This window comes from Pipra filicauda, unplaced genomic scaffold (assembly GCF_003945595.2).
Source record: "Pipra filicauda isolate LSUMZ 115617 unplaced genomic scaffold, ASM394559v2 scaffold269_size1075953_pilon, whole genome shotgun sequence".
NCBI classification, from domain to species: Eukaryota; Metazoa; Chordata; class Aves; order Passeriformes; family Pipridae; genus Pipra; species Pipra filicauda.
In genome coordinates this window covers 573,124-597,689 of record NW_024104386.1, presented here as the reverse complement: position 1 = coordinate 597,689, position 24,566 = coordinate 573,124, and the positions used below count along the sequence as shown (strand labels likewise).

The following is a 24,566-nucleotide window of genomic DNA, read 5'->3' as shown; positions in this document are numbered from 1 at the left end:
AAGACACTCATTTTCACAAGAGTTGCACTTATTTTAGTGGTGACTTTCCTTCCTGGCAGGTTGGGAATTGTCAAATGCACAATGGAGCTGCTCCAGAGAGACAAGAGATCAGATCAGCTCCAGTGAGAAGCAGAGGATGTGGCTCCAGAGGAACATTCCCCACAGGAAAACAGCCTGGAATATCCAAGACCAGACCAAGTATCCCCCCCTGGACTCTAAATCAGGGGCCTAAAGACATCAGTTGTATCTGTGCAATGCTCTGGATGTGCTCCCCCAATAATTTAATATATTAATAATATAATTAATATTATATTATCAGCAGCAATTCAAAGCAGGTATTGGAGATTTAGAAAAAGAAAGATGATTCTAGAGGGGTTCCTGCCAACCTCTGCCCCATCCTAGGGATTCCATATCTGAATATCCATGTGGAAACAGGACAGGTAAAGATTAACACACCCAGATGGTGCTTAGGACACCTGCAAAATACCCGAGGGTTCTAAAGGAAGTTATTCCCAGAAAAGAATCAGAGAGTGCTGCTCTCTGAACATATAAACAGCTGATTTATAGCCTGGTGCCTTACAACTGTCTTCAACACAAGCCTGGAATAAACTGCTACAACAGATCCCTTTGGGAAAAGGGAACTGAAATTCCTGTATTTCACCTGAATGGTCTCTCTCACAATGTGTTCCTTCAGAGCAGGAAATGTTTCTCAGGCACACGTGAACAGACTTGGCCTGTTTCAAATATATCTGCATGAAACACATGATCCTTCCTCAGCCAAACATCCTCCTTTCCACTCAACTCCTGTTCTTATTCCAGTCAGGAAAAAAAGTGGGGAAAACCAGTGCCCCAGCACTAAACACAGCACCTCTGATATTACACAGACACACTTCTGACTCCTCATTCTACCCCTGCACCTTGCCAGTTTGCACCAGTGCTTTAATTTAAGGTCACTCTTTTCACCCTGCCCTCCCTGGAGCTTCCCAGCAACACTTCCACTGCCTTTTCCATGCCCAGCTCTCTATTGTTGCTTAGAAATTCTTCAGGTTCAGTCATGCCAGAGAAATTGCTGCCACTCAAAGAAAGCTGAGGATATTTTAGGATGAGTCAGATGCCTGTTTACATTAAGATGAGTCTGGAGCTTCTATTCTGGGTAAAACTGACCACTTTAAAATCAACTTTTAATGATTTTTAGGCATTGCAGAGTCCTGTTGTGACTGGCTTGTCAGTGCAACCTGCCACAGAGATTTGCTGCCTGATTAATTCCTGTAAGGACTCGTTATTCCAAATGACACTTTTCACTGGTAAGCAGGGAAAGCATTCCTGATGAATAAGGAAAACTGGTTTAGTCAGGATTCTTGCCATTATTTCAGCCTTACTTGGACAGATATAAAAAAGAAAATCACTTCTTTGCACTCCTTCTCTGTTACATTAGATGTGCACAATAAACAAGACTTCTCAGCCCTCGTATTTATGAAAATAAATGCAAAAATCTAAAGAAGTTCAGAAGGGATGAGCTACTTCCCTCCCTACAGATCTAATCAATAAAATTAAACATATTCAAACATTAAAAAAAAAAATAAATCTAAGGACTGCCTTTCACACACTTTTCAGGTTATACATTTGAAGAACAAATTTTCCTAATGGTAAACTACAGAGAAACTGAGCATTACTTGGAGTATAGAAAGCACATTTTAATTTCAGCTTAAAGCAAATCACTAAAGGAAGCGAATATTTTACTAAAGCAAAGCTGTATGGATGCACAGTACAATCCCTGAGGGCATCAGACAAATGCTACCAAGCAAGAGTAACTGCTTTAATAAACTGCATTTTAAAGTTCAGGCAGAAACTACCCAGAGAAAACCTGCAGCAGTTGTTTCCCACTTGGAATCCTGACTCACTTCCCTGACTCCAGGGCACTGGAGTGTCATTTAAGACATCCCAGGATATCCAGGAAATCTGCTTGGGGCAGGAAGGTAATCAGAACATCCACATCCATCCCTCCCAGCAGCTGAAAGCTGGTAGGACACCCCAAGAGCCTAAAACCAGCTCTGGATTCCTACAGGCAGCCGAGGGGAACCCACCTTCCACAGAGATAACTGTGTTTAAATCTCTTTCTCTGAATTCCCAAACTAACACTCTCTCTTCATGCTGATTTCATGAAAAATCAGATTTTTTTTTTAAGAAGTCTGTATCTTTCAAAATACTTCTCTATTTGGGGAAAGTGCTCTTAAATTCTGTTCATTTATTGTCCTGTCCAAGTTATAATTTAGCATCCAACACAACCTGTGTGGGAGAGACAAAGGTGTTTAAAACTAATCAAAACAGCTGAGTCTACTAAAGCCTAAGGGGAAAAAGATGACTTTGGAATTAAATGCAGGAGAGAAAAGAAACTTTAGAGCCCTCAAATGACAGCTGCTTGACTCATGTGACATCATTAGGTTTTCATGTATGGTTCAGATAAGCTTAAAAATGGAAAATCATGGCAAGAGAACCCAAAGGAAGTCACCACATAGTAAATAGTGAAGCAATGCCTTCAGAGAGCTTATTTATATAATATATATATTTATATTCAGGGTATTGTTTATACAGACTGTTTTCCATATTAATGAGCACACAGATGTATTCAGATTTATATGTAAGGAAGCACAGCATCTACAATTTCCTTTGAAGGTAACAGAAAACAAGTTTTGAAACAACTTTATACTATGGAATGTCTGAATTGTGAAAGACTCTCTCTTAAGGTTCCTTGTGCATTTTCCATTTTTGGGACATTTTTTTTAGGAAGAGGCCTAAAAATGTCTCTTATCTGAACTCCATCAGATCATACTGAAGATCTTTTTCAGGCAAAGAAAAATAAAAAGAAAGATTCTTGAGGACAATTTACTCCTTTCCTGCAGACAGGGAAGCGCCATTCATTCCTCTCCCCCAAGAAAGATGGCAAAGAGGAAAAAAAAAAAAGTTTTTCTAGTGAAGTAACTACTCTAAACTTTGCTTTTGAAAACCCCAGCGTTGTTTCACAAAGTACTTCTCAGCACAAGACTGAAGTTATAAAGTTGCTCTTTCCAAAGGCAATTTCTAAGAGGAGGAATAATCACAGGAAAATTAGCAAGCTTAAAAATACTGATAATGAACCTAAAATACAGCTGCTTTAACCAGAAAACCCTCAATTATCAGACCTGAGTATTTACTGAAGGTAGTCATGTGTTTTCTACAATTTGAGCAGAATGTGGCTACTAGAATGGAAAGGTTTTTTTTAAGCAGTGAAGAAAAAAATCTGATTATCAGCACATAATTTTACATAGTGTTGGTACTAGAGTATTGGTATAAGCACAAGTAAACACAATTATGCAAGTATATATTAAAAAAGCATGTCAGAAACAAAACACAAAAATTAATAATAAGAATAATGATAAGCAAACAAAAACCCCCAATAAATAAAAGCCTAACTCATTCTCCTCCTGAAAAAAAAAAACAAACAAACAAAAAAACCAACCAAACAAAACTAAAACAATCCCCCCAAAGTAAATCATAAATCATCATATTTTAAGGAGCACATGCAAAACCATGTATATCACCTTTAGATCTCACTCCCCTTTTGCATACAATGCTCCACATCACAATTTGCAGATAATCTGCTAAATTTGGGGCGCACAGAAAAGCAAAGAATTTATTTTCTGGGCGCCGAGAACTGAACGAAATCAGCCCTGTTTTGAGGGTAAAAAAAAAAAAGCAATGAACAAGGAACATCCAACTTCTAACCCAAATGAAGGCCACTAGTAATTCCTAGTGCATTTTACCCCTGCATCCCAGTTAAAACTCAGGTGGACGAACACGGATATAGAGAATTTTAGCAATACCATCTTTCTCATGAACGGCGCTTCTCTGTGTAAGAAAAGCTCGACTGTGGGATCAACATCTACTCACATGAAAAATTGGGAACCATTGGTATGTTTCCCTCGGTTTGCCATTGACAAAAGGAACGCTCTGTCATGTTTGAGAATAAAGTTTTCATCTGTTTGAAGAAAAAATATGTTTGTCAGATTTTTTTTTTCCCCTGACAAGGCAGGCGGGTTTTTGTTTTTTTTTTTCTTAGTAACTTATGGATGCTACGAGGAGAAATTCTGCTGCTGCTGGAGAAACGTGAACAGGGTGGGGGGAAAAAACAAGTTTAAATAAGTCTCTTAAAAGTTACAGTTGAGACAAAGCAGAAAAGTTTCAGATATAGTGCAAACATTTCTAATGAAAATAATTAAAGTCGTTATTAGTGCCTTCAATTAACATTAGATTCTTACAGATTTGGATTTTAATCCAGTCTTATTTGGATAAGAACAAAGTTGGCAGAATTACTAACATTCTAAAACAAGACTTAACATACACGATATTGTTATTTATTTTCCAGCTGGAAAGACCAGGAGAAAAAGCCATTTATTTATTTTCCTGGCATGGCACTTAAAGATGCCAGCTATCCTTTCAAAACTGGAAGGCTCAAAACATACAAGGGAAAAAAACCCCACCTAAATATCTGAATCTAAGTATAAAACCAATTAAGACTAAACTAAACATGCATTTTATATTCCAGTGAATTAAAGAGGAGCTCTGGTTGCACAGCATAATAATATAAAACCTTCTGAAGGTCATTTTCAGAAGTAAAAATAGTAATTTGAGTGTACAAAGCTGCAGCTTTTTAGATTATATATCAAAACTCAATCCTGCATATTCAGCACTCACCATGTTGAGAAACAAACCTTGAGTAACTTCTTAATTTATGGATCTATTAAAGACTTCCCTTGACTAAAGATTTTAATACTCCAACATCAAACTAGGTCTCTTTTTAAAGAGAAACTTCATGCACAACCAGGCAGAGCTACTTGCAACACATACAGAACAAATACATCCAGTGTCTTAATATTTGAACACCACAGTAGCCACCTGTTTTTTCAGAAACAATTGTCTGTCTTTTAAACAAATACTTCATAAACTCACCATTTTCCTTCCAACAGATTTTTAAAAGAGGTAAATTTAATTTATTTACAAATTCTTTGCAAAGAAAATAACTCGTGTAGCTTGTAAATAACACTTTAGAAATGAACACTAAGCATACAAACCTTGAGGAGGGGAAGGGGAGGAAAAGGGACATTAAAAAAAAAAAAAAAAGAAGAAATAACTGTTTAGAGCTGGAAATTATGGCAGGATTCTCTCTCAGAATAAGTCATTAACCCTCAGAAAGGTTAGACACAGAACTCTTCATTTCTCCAAGCAACACAGATATCCATCTACAAAGGGATGTATCAGTTGTCTATATATTTACTAGGGAGGGTACAAGGGAACAGAGTTTGAATTTGTGTTACTGAGCTTTTGTCTCTTACCTTTTCATTTTGCAAAAGACCACATTCTCTATAAACAAAAGAATATGTTGACAGTTTTAGGCAGGAAGATAGGAGTTTATTCATGAATAAAGTTGCCTAACCTCCATGCTGAAAGTCATGTTTAACCAATAATGTTAGCCTTAATTAATTGTCAGTTAAAGTTAAATATTAACAAAAAAAAATTATCTGAAAGTCATGCATATAAAAAAGAATTCTCATGCAACATTAGTTTCATGCAAAAGGTGATCTATGAGTAGACCTGTTTTCATTAAGTAGTTTGGGAATCAAGACTTGTTTATCTCAGAACTGAATAAAGAATCTGCAAAGATATATTTTCTCTTACCTTTGAAATAGCCACCATAAATAGATTCACCTCCTTTTCCATTACCTACACATCAGAAAGCATCAGTTAAAACTTTTATTTCATTTCTACAAAAGCTGTACATAACATTCCACCAGTATTTTACAAGGCACTGCTACTTCACTCAACACAGGAATATTCCTTCTCCACAACCATTTGATCAGGCACAAGATTTCAGGACACAGCAAAAAAAAAAGATTTTTGGTAAGGAGAGGGATTTCTGGGAAGGACAACAGGATAAAACATCCTGTTGTACACAGACTGCAGGGAAGGAAACAAAGAAACTCCTGGAAAATCTTCCTTCAGATACTTTTAAACACTTAAGAGTTTGCTCACTACTTAATTGTTAAACTTATTCCAACAGTTTTGTTCCTGTATCAGTGTTGCCTCTGCTGCAGACACAAGAGTGTAAAAGCACTTCCAGTTTGGATTTGAATGGTTTTAATAAGATAGAAAATGATAAAACCCTCCAGCAAGGATTTAACACATCAGTTGATGTGTCAAATGGCACAGTAACCAGTGGCACAATAAACCAATCTTGCATCAGTTGAAATATCTTCCGATTTCAAAAGTTAACAAATGGGTGATCTGGGCTGCACTTCACAGCAAAGGAAATATTTTTATGGCATTGCAATACTTGTCATGCCATTTTCTGAGGTTCTACACATTATAACCACATCAATTACAACGTTTCTGTTCCCTTTAAAAAACTCCCCAGTTTTCCAAGTGCTGTTTTTACCTTCGCTGAAGTCCCCCCCCTGAATCATGAAGTTTTTAACCACACGATGGAATGTGGTGCCTTTGTAGCAAAGCTTCTTTCCCGTTGTTTTGCCAATTCCTTTTTCACCTGCAGAGGAGGTTAAACAGAAAGAATCTACAGATTGTCACTGGACAAATTATTCCATGGCTTTTACCTTCCCAGTGCCCATGGATATGGGAGTCATCAAATAGCAAAGCTATGAAAGATAACACAGCCCTACCTGCTGCCTTTTCACCATCCATAAATATCAGAAAGGGACTCAGGTGAAAATTAAGTTGTTCCTTAAAAAAACGTCCTCCCTTTCCAAGGAAGAGTGTGTTAATCCACCCAGGATAATTTATAAGGAAACAAGAGTTCAGGATAATGATGGGTTAACTGTTTTCTGTGGTTGTAGCTGCACTCAGCTCACAGAGTCCTCTTCAGAGCACTTCCACATCTGGATGTGCCACATGATTCCCAGGAGAGAAATGTGAGCTCAGAACAGGCTTCAGCTCGGTTTCAATGTGATCCACACTTGGAAAAGTGGGATTGAGCTGCTCCAAGCATGTGTCACATCTTCACCAGTCCATGCACAGTGTCAGGCCACCCCTCAATGCCAGCTGGAGGTCAGGGGTGCTGGTGGTTTTTGAGGCAGGTGATCCCAGCACCTCAAGTTGCATTAACATTTCCTCCCAAATCCAGAAGGAAAACCACACTGGGCATGTGGATGGGGAGGTGTGGTAGGTTCATGAGGGATTTATACTGCTCCACTCAGGGAATGTCAAGAGACACTTTAGCTCCTGGGAAGAGGGGAGCTGGTAGAACATGGCAATTAAGAATATATACATTATGCCCTGTGCAACAGCTGAAATCCCATATAAACCACATGTACAGGAGTTATTTTGTAAGGAGACAGGATAAATAAACCAATATTCACTTTCATACCACCACTGGTTATGAAAGAGGCATTTGACAGTCAGTCAGAGGACATGCCCTCAGAAATGCAGGTACACTCCTTACCCAGAGACAACCCCACCCTTTACAAGCTATTATTCCTCCACCCCAAATTAACTGACAGCTCAAACATCCCAACTTTGCCCTTCCAAACAGCCCATCCCTGCCAGGATGAGGGCAAAGAGCAGTTTGTGGCACAAAAGCCATTCAGGGCACTGCTGTTTATGGGACTTACAGAAGTCTTCCCTCAAATACAAGTTCTTTTCCACACCCACCATCCGGGCCTCCTCCTACCCCAGTTTTATTTTCCACAGGAGTCAAGCAAGCAAAGCTATTTATTACAGGCATGGACACACCCCCTTTCACCCCAAAACATGCCCCTCTTTGCTACAGCATTAGGAACCCCACCTCAGTCAATCCCAAGGAAGATGTGCCCCCGGTTTTGGCCATGTTCCAGCACATCCCTCAGGCTGTGGATAATCCCCTTGGAGAATGGGATCCTACACGGCACTTAACCATGGAATTCAGCTGGGACACTGAGATGTGAGCTTTTAGACCACGGTTAGAAGTTTTAATCTCATTTTTTACCCTCCTTGACAGCACTGCCACGACTTTCCCAGGCAGGGAAAACACAGACCAGTTTGTTCCACTGGTTGGAGCTGCAGCACCTCCCCGAGCTCAGACACTTTTCCACAACAGCCAGGACAAAGCTCACGGGTTGGGCTTTTCTTTTCTGAATTTTTTTTGCCCTAAATGTGTTTGATTTTTGTTTGAAAGAGACAAAAATCTTTGAGCTCCATCTACTTGTAACCCCTCCTGCCTAAGCAGCTCTTTCCATGTGCTGCAAATCACTTGGAAGTGGGATGTGGAGGAGTCACCCAGGGATTGCAAGGGATAACCCCTGGGCAGGTGAGCTTTGCCAGGTGACATACACTGAATTAGGTGCTGAGTGATCTCCATTATACAGCTATTTAGCTCCTCAGGTAAGCCCGTGGCTGTGCTTTATACTTGTATAAACAAATAATAATTGCAAGTCACCATAAAAATTTGAAATATAAGCAAAGTTATTTACCTGAGCACAAGCAAAGGAAGTTTTTGCAAGTCTTCGGACAAATGTCTGAGAAGAGCTGAAACATAATTCGACCAACTAGAAAACAGTAATAAAAAAATAAAATTAAGAGTTTTATAACTCTTTGGAATAATAGGGGAAAGTCTCCATATAAATAAATCAGCATTTGTGAAAGTATCATTTTCTGAGAAAAAGTTGTTTCATTAAGCAGAATAAGAAAGCATCTTAAATATGCAAATATTAAAATAAGCTGCAAGGAAGAACAATAACAACTGTAAAAAATTAAGTAATATCATTACAGTTAATTTATTAACAATTCTAATGACCCCATTTTGATTTGAACCTGGAAAGCCAAACTGACTTACTGAAATAGTTTATCATGTCAGATCTGTTTTGAGAAAGATTTGCCATAAACACAAGTCCTCAGAGAGCTGGAGGAATTCCCTCCCCAATTACCATGTTTATACAAATGCATTAATAATCACATTTCCACAGTTTTCCCTGGGATCATGACCTAAAAAGTCCAATTTAGTTTCATACCATGTTAAGGATTACAGATGCATTGGCACTTTTGGCCTAAAATCCTTTAGTTAAAAAAAAAAAAATAAAATAAAACAATAAAACAACAACCAGATAAACCAAATAGGAAAGATGGAAGGCAGGCAGGACTAATTGCCAGATACTATTAACTAAATATTACTTTCTCCTTTTGTTATCTACCTTCTAAAACTACATTAAATCATTTTTCAGCCGTATTTTAATAAAGAAAAGTATTTTAAAACTGATTCATATTTTCTATTCCATTTTCCAAGATACTGAGATGCAGAGTACCAAAAAAACAAAACAAAACAAAAAAAAACCAAACCCAAACCATTCCCAAATATATGAAATCTTTAGAAAATACATAATTAGCACAGAAAAAGTTGTATCTACAGGTTGTGAAATAAAACCATAGAAGCCACACTGTTGGCCAGCATTACAAGAAGACCAGTAACAATCTATCAATGAGCACTACACTCTAGTGGTGCACACTGGTAAGACTTCAAGGATCATTTTAAAAAGTAACTACTCCAGGAATAACTTCTCTTTTCTTCCCTTTAAAGAAAAAAAAAAACAAACAAACCTGAAGTTGAAATGTATTTCATTTAATGCCAAAAAAAATAATTAAGAGGCTCCCAAGAAACTGCATTCAAGTTTAAGGCTTTGTCCAAATATATACAATTATAACAAGGTGAACTGTTGGCTCAAAAAGGAAGGAATGAAATAACACCACCTGAATTTTGTACTCTTAGGTAAAAATTCCAGATGCCTTCAGCTGTTGAAATGTCTGTGTCTCATTAAGTGCAGAAAGAATGTTCTCTAAGCATTCATCATTACAGCAGGAAAATCTAAAGGAAATGGGCAGGGAGAGTGTCCAAAGAATGAAGAAATAGGGAATATTCGTGGATCTCACATCAAACAGCAGCTCTGTAACTACCATTATGAAAAGGGAGTTATTTGGAGGTAAAGAAACCATTATAAGCTGTGAGGATTGAAGATCCATACAAAGAACACAATGGAGGAGACACTTCAGCAGAAAAGTTACCCATTTCCATTAGAGCCCAGGAATCCAGGAGAACAGAAGTCCCATTCCCATTCTTCTGCTGGAAAAGTGCTGAACTGAAGCAAGTGCTTTAGAAAGCCATGGACAGATCTCATAGAATCATAGAATAGAATCTCAGACTGGTTTGGGTTGGAAGGGAACTTAAAGATCATCTTGTTCCACCCCCTGGCAAGGGCAGGGAAACCTTTCACTCTTCCAGGCTGCTCCAAACTCCATCCAACCTGGCCTTGGACACTTCCAGGGATGGGGCAGCCCCAGCTTCTCTGGGCAACCTGTGGCAGGGCCTCCCCACCCTCATAGCCAAGAATTTCTTTCCAATATCCAATCTAAACCTGCCCTCCTTCAGCTTAAAGCCATTCCCCTTTGTCCTGTCCCTCCATCCCTTCTCCCAAGTCCCTCTCCAGCTCTCTTGGAGCCCCTTTGGACACTGGAAGGGGCTCTCAAGTCTCCCTGGAGTCTTCTCTTCTCCAGGTGAACACTCCCAGCTCTCCCAGCCTGCCCCAGAGGAGAAGATCCCTCCTGCATTCACTGTGTGAAATAACACATGATCTTTTCCAGGGAAGAAGTTGCCACTATCCCCATTCTCCTCAGAGAAGAGAAATAGAGCCCAGCTGCTGATTCCAAGGTTCCAGCTGCTGATTCCAAGGTGCCAGCTGTCAAATAACTGGGAGGTGTCAGTGCCTGCAGGCTCCAGAAGGGACTTTTAGCCTTAGGCATAAATTGTAGGATTCTGGTTGCAAGTCCTACTTATAATTCCATCATATTTAGCACTTTAAGCAGCAGACACCACTTCTTTATTTCTGGTGGAAGAACATTACCTTAAGTTCTTGAAGATGACAGCAGAAGATGGGAAAAGGCACATTCACAACTAAGGCATCAAGACTTGAACATGTCTTTCCCTAAAGCTTTGTCAGTAACAAGGTGCTCGTAGAACCATGGAATGATTTGGGCTGGAAGGGACCTTAAAGATCATCCACTTCCATGGGCAGGGACACCTTCCATCAGACCAAGCTGCTCAGAGCCCCATCCAGCCCGGCCTTCTCACCCCTTTCAACTCCTACAAGCTGTAACACACATTTCCAACACCCAGAGGTTACAGATCCAGACTAAAAGAGGACTTTCTCCTCCATAGAACCTGAAGTACTGCTTACCCAGTTCTATCCAACAGCACAAAACGCTGCTGCCTCCTCATCCAAGAGAAACCCCACGCTGTGTATCCATCTGCTGGGTTACTGGCTGTGTTTTACTCCAGCTCCATGAATACCATTATCACTGGAAGGTTATATGTTCCCCTGACAAACAGGCAATTAAATGTGTCAGGAAAGATCAAACACATTTTCACACCTTGGTCAAAGATGCAGGAAATAACAGCCGTTAATAAAAAGATTAATGAAAATATGCACGATTAGAACCTATAAAAAAAAAAAAGTCTCATTTTAAAATCGAGGTGAGGTACATGCAGATATAACAGAGATTAAGAGAAAAAAAAAAGCATTTGAGATGCCACTTATTTCTTCAGATTTAGACACTTCTTCTCCAAAATGATCCCCCACTACTGAGAGAAAATTTCCAATGCTTCCTTCAGCTTCATTTCCCTGATGCAAAGGTTTAAGTTACCAGATCAGGGAAGGAGCTCTGTGACTAACCATAATATTTGAACAGGAAATGAAAACAAACAAACAAAAAAACTGCTAAAAAGAGCCAGTCAAGCAGGCAAAGGCTGCTCCCAAACCTACCCAGAGCCCTCGGTTGGCTTGAGCCACGAAATGAGCCTGCACAGATCTCACTTCCAGGCTAAAGCAAAACACGCTGGGATTACATGTACCTATTATTTGTAAAACAACGCTTCAATGAAGTATTATTTTTTGGCAGGCTTTTGTTTTTTAAAGCTTTTTAATAGAAATTAGAGTGATGAAAGACGTACATTATTAATAACTATAAATGCAGCACTTGCTGTTTGTGAAGTCTGAGATTTTTGAAGCTGGATTTCATAAAGTGCTATCTGAGGCTAATGAGCTGCACCAATTAGAGAAACTTTGTTTTATTTTGTTTTTGAACTCCCAAACAAATTTTTCTGCTGAGGAAGAACTAGTATTGATTCAAATTAAGTGGTAAAAATTCAGGGTAGGAATATCCATGTTATGTTAAAATAAGGGCAAAGTTTACTAAAATAATCATTGATTTCAAATGTTTACTGTTTCAAATGTTAATCCTCCGATTAAGCTGCTTAACTTTTCCAGAAGAACTTTGGGAGCCAAACACAAATTGTTTTTTAAGTTATTTTCCATATCATGTAAACTGTTTTGCTTTTTTATATTTAGACCACACCGGTATCAATTTATGATACACACTCCCAAAATAAACCTAGTTATTCAAAATTATACCTATTGGGTTTGATCTTTTTCTTGGAGTAAAACCAAGGAAAAGGCACTTTTCCCAGGATATGAGCAGGGATATCCTGCTGAAGGAGAAAGGAGGGATAACAACATGAAGACAGTGATGCACAGACTGAGGCCAGGAAGGCTGCCAAGGGCCCAAAGGCTCAGACAGATTTGCATTCAAGTTTAAGTAACAGCTCACTATAAGGACTGTATTTGAATTTTATTAGTTTATTTATCCCTAAAATTTTTGAACACTAAAGGCACATAAATCTAAAGACATTGCTTTAAAGCAGAAGTGTGACTACAGTGTAAGAAAATAAAAGCTTACTGGGGAAAAGAATAGATTTTATTTAAAATATGAGTTGAAGGAATGGATGTCCCAGTTTCCCCGAGCAGAGGATCTGCAGTCCTGACACATTGACACTTTGCTAACACTTCCCTGCCCCTTTGCAAGGAAAACAAACTTCTTTGCTCAGCTCCCTACTAATCCCAATCTTCCACAAACACTGCCTGGAGCTCCCTCCATTCCACTCTTCCCCGGTCTCCACAAAACCAAACATATTCCAGTACTGCACACAAAAAAATTCACAGAGATGTGCAAGTGAGAGGCTGCACTTCTTCTCCTGGCACAAGAGGATGCTCACTTTGCCTTCCATTCACTCATCCAACTTGTTCCAGGCCTCAAGGTGAGTTTTCAGGTATTTTATCCTGCACTGACAACAATCCTACAGGATGACTGGATCACAGTTTTTATTAAACTAGTTCCCTGCAATCTTATATCTTTTCTCCCTTGACAAGGGCTCCCCACACAGGATCCCCCTTGGCTCCTTCTGTACCAGGCACAACTGAATTGCAAATCAGCTCAGGGACAGTCCAAGTGCTGATCTATTTTCTGCCAAAATACAACTTTTTCCATTCAAAGGACTCAAAAGTTAATGTGAAGGCAGTTGAGAACAGTTTCTGTCTTTGGGAAAGGCAATAAAACCCCCTAAGGCATCCCTGGGTTACTACTGGAGGCACAGGACTACAAGGAATTTTACAGCAGGGTTTGTCTCACACAAATTTATAGCAGCTGAAATCCCAAAATACACCAAACTTCAGGCAAAAGGGACGAGAACGAGAAAAGTAAGGAAAGAACAGACTGACTGATAAGGGAAGGGACATACCAGGAAAGGAGGAAACTGAAGTGGAAGAGTGAGCAAAGGGTCAAACAACAACAAAAGACAGGAGAAAAAAAGAAATGAAAAAAATTCTTCTGTGAATAAAAATGAAACAAAGCAATAATTAGTAAATATAACATACTTTATGAGGGACAAAGTCAGTCAGGAGTGGGGTGAGGAGGGGAGATGTGGGAAAAAGTTCTTGGATGGCCACATGAAATGCTAGAGCAGCATCTGTGACATCCTAGTGGGACATCTGTTCCAATTATCACGGTACCTGCAAGACTGGAGCTTCACACAGACTTTGCCTCATAGAGTAAAGACAGAATTATTTAAATAGGCATCTGCTGCCATCCCCAAATTCTTGGAATGCTGTAAGCACTTTAATCCTATGTGCACGCTGCAAGCAGCCAAATCCATTGGTGAGGGGCCCAAAAGAAGGGAGAGGTGCTGTCTCTGCCAGGATCAAAATAAATGTTTACTCCTGATTTATTCCCCGTTTGCTGTTTAAGAATTACAAGCCACAACGTGCATTCAGAAAAAATAAATGCTTAACAGGCAACTTCCTAAAAGCAGCCTAAATTTAGACTCAAAAAACACTAAGCCCACAAAGTTTGCCCCACTGTAAGAGGCACACACAAGCTGGCACCAAGTTTTATTCCAAGATTCTGTAGCTAAAATTAAAATATGGACACAAAAGCTGTAAAAAAAAAAAAAAAAAAGCTTCTGAAAGCACAAGCAAAGTGACATTATTCATGGCTGCATTTTCTAAGGGATCTAATTAGAGTAAAATTAACCTTACTTTTAATTGCTACAGGTATTCTGACAAACACTGGGAAAGCAAAGCCTGGGAGGGGGGAAACGTTTTTGGACTCCAAGCAACCTCCAGTGTTAAAAAGGACACAGGTTTGTGTTCTGCAGGCAAAGAGGTGCCTCCAGTGCTGCAAGAGGCACATTCTCTTGTCTCTGCATTTTGGGGAGATGTTAGTTCAGCTTTTCAGTGCAGACAGGGTGGGGGCAATGCCCTATTTCTTTGCTAACAACAAACAGCAGGGCTGTTCTCCTCCCCAGATCTGTCTCCCAGCATCTAACAAAGATGAAGGGGGAGACTGGCTCGTTTATTGAAGTCAAAGCAGCAAAATGTTAATCTGGAAATCTGCTGGCAGTTTAGAAGTTAAATTTAATACCTCAGTAGTGTCAGCAGGAGAGCACAGCTCTCAGAGTTAGTGCTTGGTGTCATCTGGAAGCACTGATTTACCACTCGATTCAGCTTTTGAAGGTCATCTCACAGCTAAGGGAGCAACGTTTAAGCTTTTTAAATATATCCTTAAATCCCGAGGCACAGTTGCACAGTGAATTAATAAACAGGCACCAGAACAAAGCAGAATGACAAGATCGTGCACAAGTCCCACCACCAACATCTTACAAATTGGCACATTTTCCTGCAGAAACACCAGTCGTTAGTCAGGTGCAATAAACCCAGCAGGGCCCCGAGTTTGAGACGCAGCTGGGAGATTCCTGTTACTTAGAAGAGAAAATAAATGCAGACAGCCACAAAAAGTGAGCCAGAGCCTTGGGTCTGCTCCAGGTAACCCAAGCTCTGCACCACCAGGAACACAGACGCTGCAATTCCTCCCTGACACCGCTATCAGTCATCAATCCCAAACAGATTTGGGGGGAAAGCAAGGTAATCCACTTTCACTCGAGATGCACAGCCCGGGGCTGAGGAGGGGACGAGGTAACAAAAGCGATTATGAAATGGGAGCAGCAACCTGAGCATAAAGAGCAGAGGAAACAGTGCGGGGAGAGATCCCTCACATGGAGATTCAGAACAAAAAAACCCCAAAACCTAAAAAGATTAAAAACAAATGAGATGAAGAATGAATTGTCCTGGCTATAAATCAATGCCATTAAACTACCATCCCTAACTGGAAACCTACACAATCTCAACATTTTTAGTCGTCTCATCCCATAGTAAATCCGAATTTAAACCAACAGAACATGTCAAAACTCCACTCACATCAACACTTTTCAATAAAACTATTCAGAAAACACACTGTTAATCAAAATAACTCAGACAGGGTCTACAATAGCAACAGATTTATAGATATGCCCTATCAGGTCTCTGAAGTCAGAACAGAATCAATCTCTCTTTTGAAATTGTGGCGAAAACAAAAAGCTAAATGGGTTTCAGTTACATCTGAATGCAGCCGAAATCTGGAGTCTCAGAGATACAGCCTCTTAATTCAAAGGCTTTCAGAGAAACATTAAAGCAGAAAATGAAAGTGAAAGCATAAATGAAGCCACCCCGTACATTCATTTTCTCTGAGAGACAAGTAGTAACAACATAAAGCACCGAGTTGTGTTTGAGACAACTGACACGCACCGATAAATACACATTCATAGAAGGATGGGTAAGAAAATCTGTACAACCATTTTCAGAGAGAGGGGAAATCACCAGAGGGAACCAAGCAGCTATTCCAGGATTAAAACTCACAGTCTACCACTCATGGGAATTACACTTCCCATAGGGAAAATACGAGTTAAGGGATGGATTTATTTTAATTATTTATTTTTTTTTTTGAACTGCCCACTTGGTGAGATAACCTCTGACTGAATGGTCAGTTCTTATTTTACATTCAAAAGACTCATTTCGAGCGGGAGGAGGAAAGATTTAGTCCTGATGACCTCCTGAGGTCCCTTCCCAATTTTAATTACTGTATGATTAAAAATACTTATAGGAGTAAATCTCCAGCCTCCTCACAGCTTGCCCCAATTTTCCACAGTTTATAGAGCTGGTATAACAAAGGTATAATAGAAAAGGTGTAACACATCACCAGACAGCTTTTTACCTTCAGAAACAGAGTTTACGAGCCTCTCCAAACCTTTAAATTCAGGTGTGCAAATAAAAACCGAACCCGGGAGAGAACCAGGAGCGTCCAGCACCGCAGAAAACACCAGAAGTTATTAAAAAGTAACTCAGAAATAACACGTCCGTAGCCAAACTCGCTGCTAGCGGCTTGGGCCCATCATGAAGGGGCGAAAACGCGGTGAAAAAGCCCCCAGGGCGCAGCCTCACCTGGCTCCCTGTTGATCTCGATCTCGAAGAAGCACTGGGGCCGGTCCTGCACCCCCATGGCCGCCCCTCGGCCTCGCCACCTGGACACAAAGCACAGAAGGAGCCCCCGCGGTCCCTCCTCCCGTCCCTCCCTCCTCCCCCGGGGCTTCAATTACAGCGGGGCGGCCCCTCCCGCCCCCCGCCCCCGCCTCAGCCCCGACCCTCCGCCGGCGGCGGGCGAGACTCGCCCTCAGGGCATTCGGTTCCTCCCAGGCGGGCTCGGCGCCGTCAGCGCGGCCCATCCCCTCCTCCCATCCCATCCCATCCCATCCCGGTCCCCTCGCAGCCCTTCCCGTCCATCCCTTTCTCCGGGGTTTTTACCTGGCGGCTCCGGCGCTTTGTCCCCGCACGGCGCCCCCCGGCTCAGCCCCCGCTGTCCCCGCCCCGCCGCCAGGCGGCGCCGCCGCCGCCGCCGGCCGCCATTACCCGCCGGGGCTCAATGGCCGCGCCGGGCGCCGCCTCCTTCCCCGCCTTTCCCGCCCTCTGCGTGAGGGGAAGGCGGCGCTGTGAGGGGATGAGCGAGAGACCTCCCCCGTCATGTTTAAAAGGATGACTGTTTGGTGGTTTTTTTTTTAAATAATAATTAAAATAAATCCAACTTTTAACTCGTGCTCTCCCGGGATGGGGGGGGGCGGTGCTTGGTGCGGGCGACAGCGCCATGAGGGGATGAGGGCTCCGCTCCCTCCATGGCGTGACCGACATCCCCCGGTGCCGTGCCGTGTTTAAAACGATGAATGCTTAAAAAAAAAAAAAAAAATTAAAATAAAGTCAGCTCTTAACTCGTGCTTTCTCCCTGTGGGAAGTGTAATTGCCCATAAGTGGTGGGCTGTGATTTTAAATCCTGGAAATAGCTGCTTGGTTCCCTCTGGTGTTTTCCCCTCTCCGAAGAAATGGGAGCGCAGATTTGCTTACCCATCTCTCTGGACGTGGCTCAGGGAGGAGGAAGAGGGGCTTTACAGAATAAGTAACATGAATAAATAGCAGAATAAATAACCATTAGAGAATAAATGACGTTTACAGAATAAACAATCCCCACAGGGGGATGTTCCCCCTCATCATCATACCCGGGCAGGGCTGTGGAGCTGAGCAACCTTCCCCCTCAGCTCCTTCACCCCTTTAATTCGAGAAGCCTGAGAAGATTCCCTGCGAAAGGAGAATATTTTTGCGAGCATAAAAAAAGTCCTCAGAAGATTATGTGTGGAAAAATGTTCGCTGTAATGCGTTCATCACATGGGGCTGCCCTGGTTCTCCCTCAGGATGGGAACGTGGGATCATCCTGCCCCTTGCTCAGCCTCAGCCCCGCTACATCTTAGGATCACCCCCCAAAATGAAACCCAAGACATTCTAATGATTGCAGCAGGCCATAGGTTATTTATTCGGAGTTTGGGATTTTTCCAGAGCGTGAAAATGATAACCAGAAATTGAAGCGTCAAACTGCTCAGGAAGGAGAATTAAATCTGTAAATCCTCAGCCTAACGCGTCCTTCTGGCCGACTTACTTCAAACTGAGGATGTCCAGCAGCTTAAAAGAGCTTTTCGTGTAGCCCATCAATTTAATTTATATAAATACTCCTGTAACATTACCTTTATTAATTCCAGAAAGAAGTTTTGTCTGTTTCTAAACAGCGAGAGGGCACTTACCCAGTCCTCACCACCCGAGGAGCAAAACGTTTCCAAATGCTTTCCAAAAGTTGTACAAACCAGAACTCATTGCAGGAATTTTCCCTGGCAGCAGAATCTGCAATTATGTCCTTGTCTGAGGAGAAATTCAGACGAGGTTTTAGATGAAAAAAATCCCCTGCTGAGAATAGAGTAGCAATGCTGAAATCAGAGGATATTTTAGAAGTTGGGAATGCGGCAAAAGTGTTTTTTTTTCAGATGTAATTTATCTATAGTTTAATGGTTGCTGTCACCACACTATTTGAGCATCTCATGAAGTTTTAACAGCTAGATTCTGTCCTTATTAGGGCTGATACCACATGATTGTGCAAGTGGTCCCTAAGGAATCCTGTCACTGGAGTTGTCACACAGGTTTACTGGTCCTTGGGGATACTTGCATGGTAAGCTATCAAAAAATGTGAAAAAAAAAAGTGTAGCACAGTCCGGTCCTAAATTATTTAGCTGTGAAATGCTCTTATAAAGCAGAAGGGTGTTATTTACCTCACTTTTACATGGTAACTGAGAAACAAAACTACTGAGAAGTTGAGTTATAGTAGGTCTGCAGGAATTCCTTGCTAGAATCAAAATTTGACAGCACGTCTCCTTGATTTCCTTAATCTTCAAATAAATTATTAATTCCCTTTTACCTGCACTTTTTTTGCTTTTCTGTCCTCAGAATGTGAACTTGCTAGAGGCAGATGAACAAATAAATAAGTAAAAAGTCTCAAAAAAAGACATGGAAATGAACTACTTGGTCTTGATGAAAGTAGCAAACACTGTGAGCAATTAAAAAAAAGTTAATTTCAAGCCCTGATTATTTTAATAAAGACACAAATTGGAAAGAAGTTCTGATCCCTTGAGAGACAAGCTCTTAAGATCATGTCTAGGACTAGAGCTGATAAATATGCAGCTTGATGAAGAAAGAGATACCCAAAAGAAAGAGTTTCTGAAGCACATTCTGAGGCCAGTCCTTTGAAACATGAAACACTGAGTTACAAATGAAGATTTTTCCTCGTGTTCCTCTCTGGGAGCTGCTGCAGATGCTGCTCTGGTCACATCCTGTGCCCATTGAAGCCAGTGACAAAGTCCCCATTGATGGCAGTGACTCTGGCTGTAGCCTGTGTGAGGGGGATTATGCTCGGTGTAGTTATGAATAATTACTTCTGTGTAATTCTAGTTTTTGATAAGCCATCAATTTGCGAAATGCCCCCTTTTAAATTTTCACGGTCAGGTTCCAGTCCTGTGGACAACTTTTGCAGGCACCAAGGTCCGCAGATCCAGCTTATCCTACCTCAAATCCACTTTAGAGATTTCTTAGTGATACAATTTATGCCTAAAAATCCACATCGACGACTCTTGGTTCCAGCTTCTCGGCTGGAAGCTGCATTCTTTCCTGAGGCAGAGCCTGTTTGGCTGCAGGAGATTGAAAATTAGGAGGATACAAAGCCACTGTGGAGCAGCTACGGAGCCTACGGGCACTTTGGGGTAAAACTGCTTGAATTGGGACACAGACTGTATTTTCCAAAGTGCCTTTGATTGCCTTAGTAATTATTAGTCTACATGTGGCCGTGGAAGCTTGAACTAAGAAGCTTTTGTTTAGGTATTTATAGAGGCTTTTCCTTATCTTTTTTTGCAAATTCCGTACATGGAACCTGAGTCTGAAAAGGGAAACAAGGTTGGTTTTTTTTCTAAGCAACAGGTTGGTGGTAGAGGACCTAGTGCCTGAAAAACCTCTGCTCTGCTGAGTATTTTCCTACCTAATTTGTTGCATAAGGAGGAAAAGGAATTTCCAACAAAGCTTTTCATTATCTGGGGCGTTTGGGTTGAGGGGGGTGGTGCTGAAAATACTTCTGTGAGACAAATTCACGGCTGCTTGTTCCAAATCTCGCTGTAACTGCTCTGCAGATTCTGTTTGGAAATGGATGTGAAGTGTTGACACCAGGAGAAGAACTGAGTCAGAGCTGTTCCCAGAGGTCACTGAAGTCTTGAGCACTGAGAGATGCTCAAAAGTTTACAGAATTCTACAGTTCTGTGGAAAAATTCTACCAGCCTATGGCGAATTCTACAGTTAAATTTAAAAACTTGTGTTACTGAAGAACAGATGAGCACCTGAAGTGCTTCCTTCAATCAGTCAACCACACAAAACCACTCCTTTGATATTTTTTATAATTATTGCAGACCAGAAGAACTGAAAAATGGTTTTAATTATGCAAAGCCTCGTTGCTGAGCAAACAAGAAGCTAAAAATGAAAAGCCGACGGGCGGTTTGTCTGTTAAGAAAACTGAAACAGCAAAAAGGTGCTTCATTAAAAAATCCCCAGGTCAGCATTTGAGTGCAGAGTTTAGATGTTAAAGGGAAGGAAATGGTGTGTCTAAAGCAAAACTTCTATCCTAGGACTTGCTTTTGCTGAAAAGGAGCATGGATGTGGTTACAGGGATATCTGTAACCTCAGATATCCAAATGCTCCCTGCAGTTCTCTACACTCAGCCTTCCCTTTCCTCTGGGATTTCCTGTGAACCCAGTTAATACCTGAACCACTAACATTCTTCCTAGAGGATTACTGAGCTTCCCCCCATCCTGCCCTAAAGCTTTAGGAGTGTTTCCATCCCTGGTGTGAGTAGGTGGCCCCATCTGCTATCCAGGCAGTAACCAGAACTGGTTAATGACTGCCCCAGCAGGACAGAGATATCAGCAACTCATTAATCCATTATGTGGGAATTGCTTAATGGGGCAGGGAATATTCCTGTACTTCTGGCTTCTTCACACCCTGAAACCCCCTTTTCATCTAAACTGGTGTCTGGGGCTTTAAATGGACACGATGCCTGCAGGTTGTTATCTGCAGCTTGCTGTGACTAGAAACAAAACCAGCCAGGTGCTGAGGGGCAGGTGAGTTTGGGAGCCCTGAGGTTTCCTCCTCCAGCTGCCTGTGCTCTCCCTGGATGAACACAGAGCTTCAATCTCCTTGGCTCGTGAATCTCAACAGTGCCAAAATCTCACCCAGAAAACAAGCAAAAGCAAATACTGTCAAGAAACCTGAATATGAGTGAGATCAGGGGCTGGAACAGCATTTAATGTGGTTTCTGTGTAATTCTCTGAGCTGCTACAGGATGATCCCTACCTCTAAACCTTCCTGTCTACCTCGCTGCTTATTTCATTAGTAACTGAGTTCTCCCCAAAAAAATTAAAAAAAAAAAGCATTTTACTCCTTTAATGTGTGTAGATAAAGAGCTTGAGGATTTTACATTTCCGTAACCAATAAATGTCTGATGTGTGGGTTGGTGTCTTGTGAGTGTCTCAAGTCACATTTGGCCTGATCCAAACCCCAGAGCAATTGGTTATTTTTTTCATTTACTTCAAGGGGTTATAACTCAGGGATATGGAAAAAAAACCCCACCAACCCTGATGTCTTGTTAGTAATCAAAACTATTCTTTAAGCAAAGGAAGAAGTTCTACTACCTCATATCAGACATGATTTACCCATGCAATAATACTCGAACTGGGTCAAAACCCAGAGATTTGTTTATACAACATATAATTAACCGGTGAAACTTGGTGCTGCAGGAAATCGTGGAAGTTAATGATACAATGTCTGGGTTTGCATGTGGAGTCTTGTGTGGAAACCAGTAAGTGGGACAAGCTACAGAACAGCAACACAAGGGAGTTTTTACCCTTTCCAATAAAATTAGACTGTGTTACCGTGTTCTTGCCACCTCCCATCTGTTTCTCTGTGTCTCTTATCTCCTGTATTAAATTTAGAGCTCTTGGAATGGATGACAACAGAGGGCTTTTACTAGGGGCTTTGACAACCCCTATCGGTCTTCTGTCGGTAAAAGGAATAAGGCAATTTTGCCTAAAAGCCTCCTCTTGTTCAGAAATGACACTGAGGTAGGGGTTGGAAATAAAAAATGGGACTGAACAAGCAGGAAAAAAAAAAGGGAAAATTCATACATATTGCTGGAGGCAGCTACATGGCCCCATAAGAGGCCTGGTATGAAGTGTAATATCCCCAGGATCACTCAGATTCAAACTAATATTTAGTTAATAGCTTTTTGAGGGGAAAAATATACGATGATTCCTCTCCACTGGATTTTTTTCCCCTTTCCTTTTTCCCCTAAGTTTAGTTTACCTTTTTACCTTTGCATTATTAAAGATGTATAAACCCGGCTCGACGTCCTCACCATCTGAGAACACTCTGTTGTGCAGCTGGAAATGCTCGAAACTGAGTCAGCTCAGGTACTTCAGAGCTTGTTAGATTTAGCTCAGACAGTTCCTGCAGCCTGGGGGCTCGCAGGAGGGTTTGGTAATTGGCTGTGGTGCAGATGTACCCAGAAATTCGGGGCCCTGCCTATGCTGGGGACCATCAGAGCAGCTCTGCAGACCAGCAGAGGTTCATCAGTTTGCTGTGCTGAGCCAGAAATGACTTCATGCAGTGCTGGTGGAACACCCTGTCTCTGCTCTCCCAAACTTACTGCTTCCAGGAGTGGGACATGTGGCACGGAAAGGCTGGAGCCAGTTCCAAGCAGAACCAGCCAAGCTCTGGCAGGGCTTTACCAGCCCAGGTTCAGCAACTGCATCTCTCCTAAACCCAAACTGGCCCCAGAACAAGGGCAGCTCCATTTGTATGCACTGCTGATCCTGAACCATTAGGTCATATGGAAACCACACTGACTCCACACAAAGCCATCTCGGGTACAAATAAATCCATACAGCTGCCAGGGCTTTAAAAATAAAGAATTCAAGTCCCAGCGCAGAAGGAACTGGGGGAAACGTGGCGGCCCCCGAGAGCTGGGAGGTCAAACTAATTGATTCAGCTTTGTTCTGGTGCTAGAGCGGTGAATCTGCAGCTGAGGCTCCGGAGCAGAATGATAATGGCAGGGAGAGCAGTGCCAGGAAGGAAAAGCCGAGCAGTGGGCAGAGCCATGGCTGTGACGGGGCAGGGAATTCTCAGGAGATCTGAAGAGGCAAAAGGGAGCAGCTCCCTGCGCTTGAACCTGGGGGAGGAACGGAGAATCCTGGGAACAAAAGAGGGCGCTGAGGAATTCAGGTCAGCAGGTCAAGGGAGATGATTCTCCCCCTCTACTCTGCCCTCATGAGACCCCACCTGGAGTTCTGTGTGCAGCTCTGGAGTTCTCAGCACAAGATGGACATGGATTTGTTGGAATGAATCCAGAGGAGGCCACGGGGATACTCTGAGGGCTGGAGCCCCTCTGCTCTGGAGCCAGGCTGGAAATGCTGGGGTTGCTCACCCAGAGAAGAGAAGGCTCCAGGGAGAACTGAGAGCCCCTTCCAGGGCCTAAAGGGGATCCAGGAGAGCTGGAGAGGGACTGGAGACAAGGGATGGAGGGACAGGACTAGTGGGAATGGCTTCAAACTGCCAGAGGGCAGGGTTAGATGGGATATTGGGAAGGAATTCTTGCCTATAAGGGTGAAGAGGCCCTGGCACAGGTTGCCCAGAGAAGCTGTGGCTGCCTGGAAGTGTTCAAGACTGGGTCGAATGGGGCTTGGAGCAACCTGGGCTAGTGGAAGGTGTCCCTGCCCATGGCAGGGGATTGGAACAAGATGATCTTTGCAGTCCTTTCCAACCCAAACCGTTCTGTGACTTTATGATTCTACAGAACTCTGGCTTGTGGATACAGGCAGGATGGATTCCTGCAGGGAGTTCCTGCGAAGAAGTGGGCGGTTTCCATAGGAGGAATGAAGGATCTCCAGAAGTCCTCGACTGGCACAGTGTGCTTAGAGAACAGCAGCCATAAAACATGCAGTGCCTCCTGGTAGCAGCACCAGTAATAACCATCAAGATTAATATTGATGTTGATATAAATAAAGCTATATGCAATTATGATCAGCTACGGTCAGGAAGGTATTATTTTTCCGGGATTGAACAATTAAGTGCAGTGTGTGCACTTACAGACAGAGAATGTTGGAAGGGAAGGATTTATATTGTTTTCTGAAACGTTCAACACTGGCCACTGTCAGAGACAGGAAACTGCATTGATCTGTTTGGGAATGACAATTTCTCTTCCCTGCAACAGCAGCAAAATATCTGTACTGGGAGTTCAGTGCTTTGGCCTCACTTAATTCAATATTGAAAGGTTGTGGTGGGCACAGATACATAAAACTGCTGGCGTGATGTAGTGAGAATCTTGTTTATGCC

At 41.9% G+C, this 24,566-nt stretch overlaps 1 protein-coding gene across 8 annotated transcripts in view; it reads right to left on the bottom strand.

The window, feature by feature from the left end:
* NKTR (natural killer cell triggering receptor) overlaps window positions 1-17,138 on the bottom strand; it is a 39,161-nt gene extending 22,023 nt beyond the window's left edge. For 6 of the 8 annotated variants that reach the window (XM_027743340.2, XM_027743343.2, XM_027743342.2 and 3 more), the window contains exons 1-6: window positions 17,076-17,138; window positions 16,716-16,795; window positions 8,496-8,570; window positions 6,470-6,577; window positions 5,713-5,757; window positions 3,928-4,015 (exon numbers count right to left, since the gene is read on the bottom strand). In XM_027743340.2, the coding sequence (XP_027599141.1) occupies window positions 3,928-4,015; window positions 5,713-5,757; window positions 6,470-6,577; window positions 8,496-8,570; window positions 16,716-16,773 (374 nt within the window). In that variant the 5' untranslated portion in view covers window positions 16,774-16,795; window positions 17,076-17,138. Of the gene's footprint in view, window positions 1-3,927; window positions 5,398-5,712; window positions 5,758-6,469; window positions 6,578-8,495; window positions 8,571-16,715; window positions 16,796-17,075 lie in introns of those variants that run through there. The other 2 variants (XM_027743347.2, XM_039382411.1) reach the window with 2 other exon arrangements.
* Window positions 17,139-24,566: the final 7,428 nt, after the last annotated feature.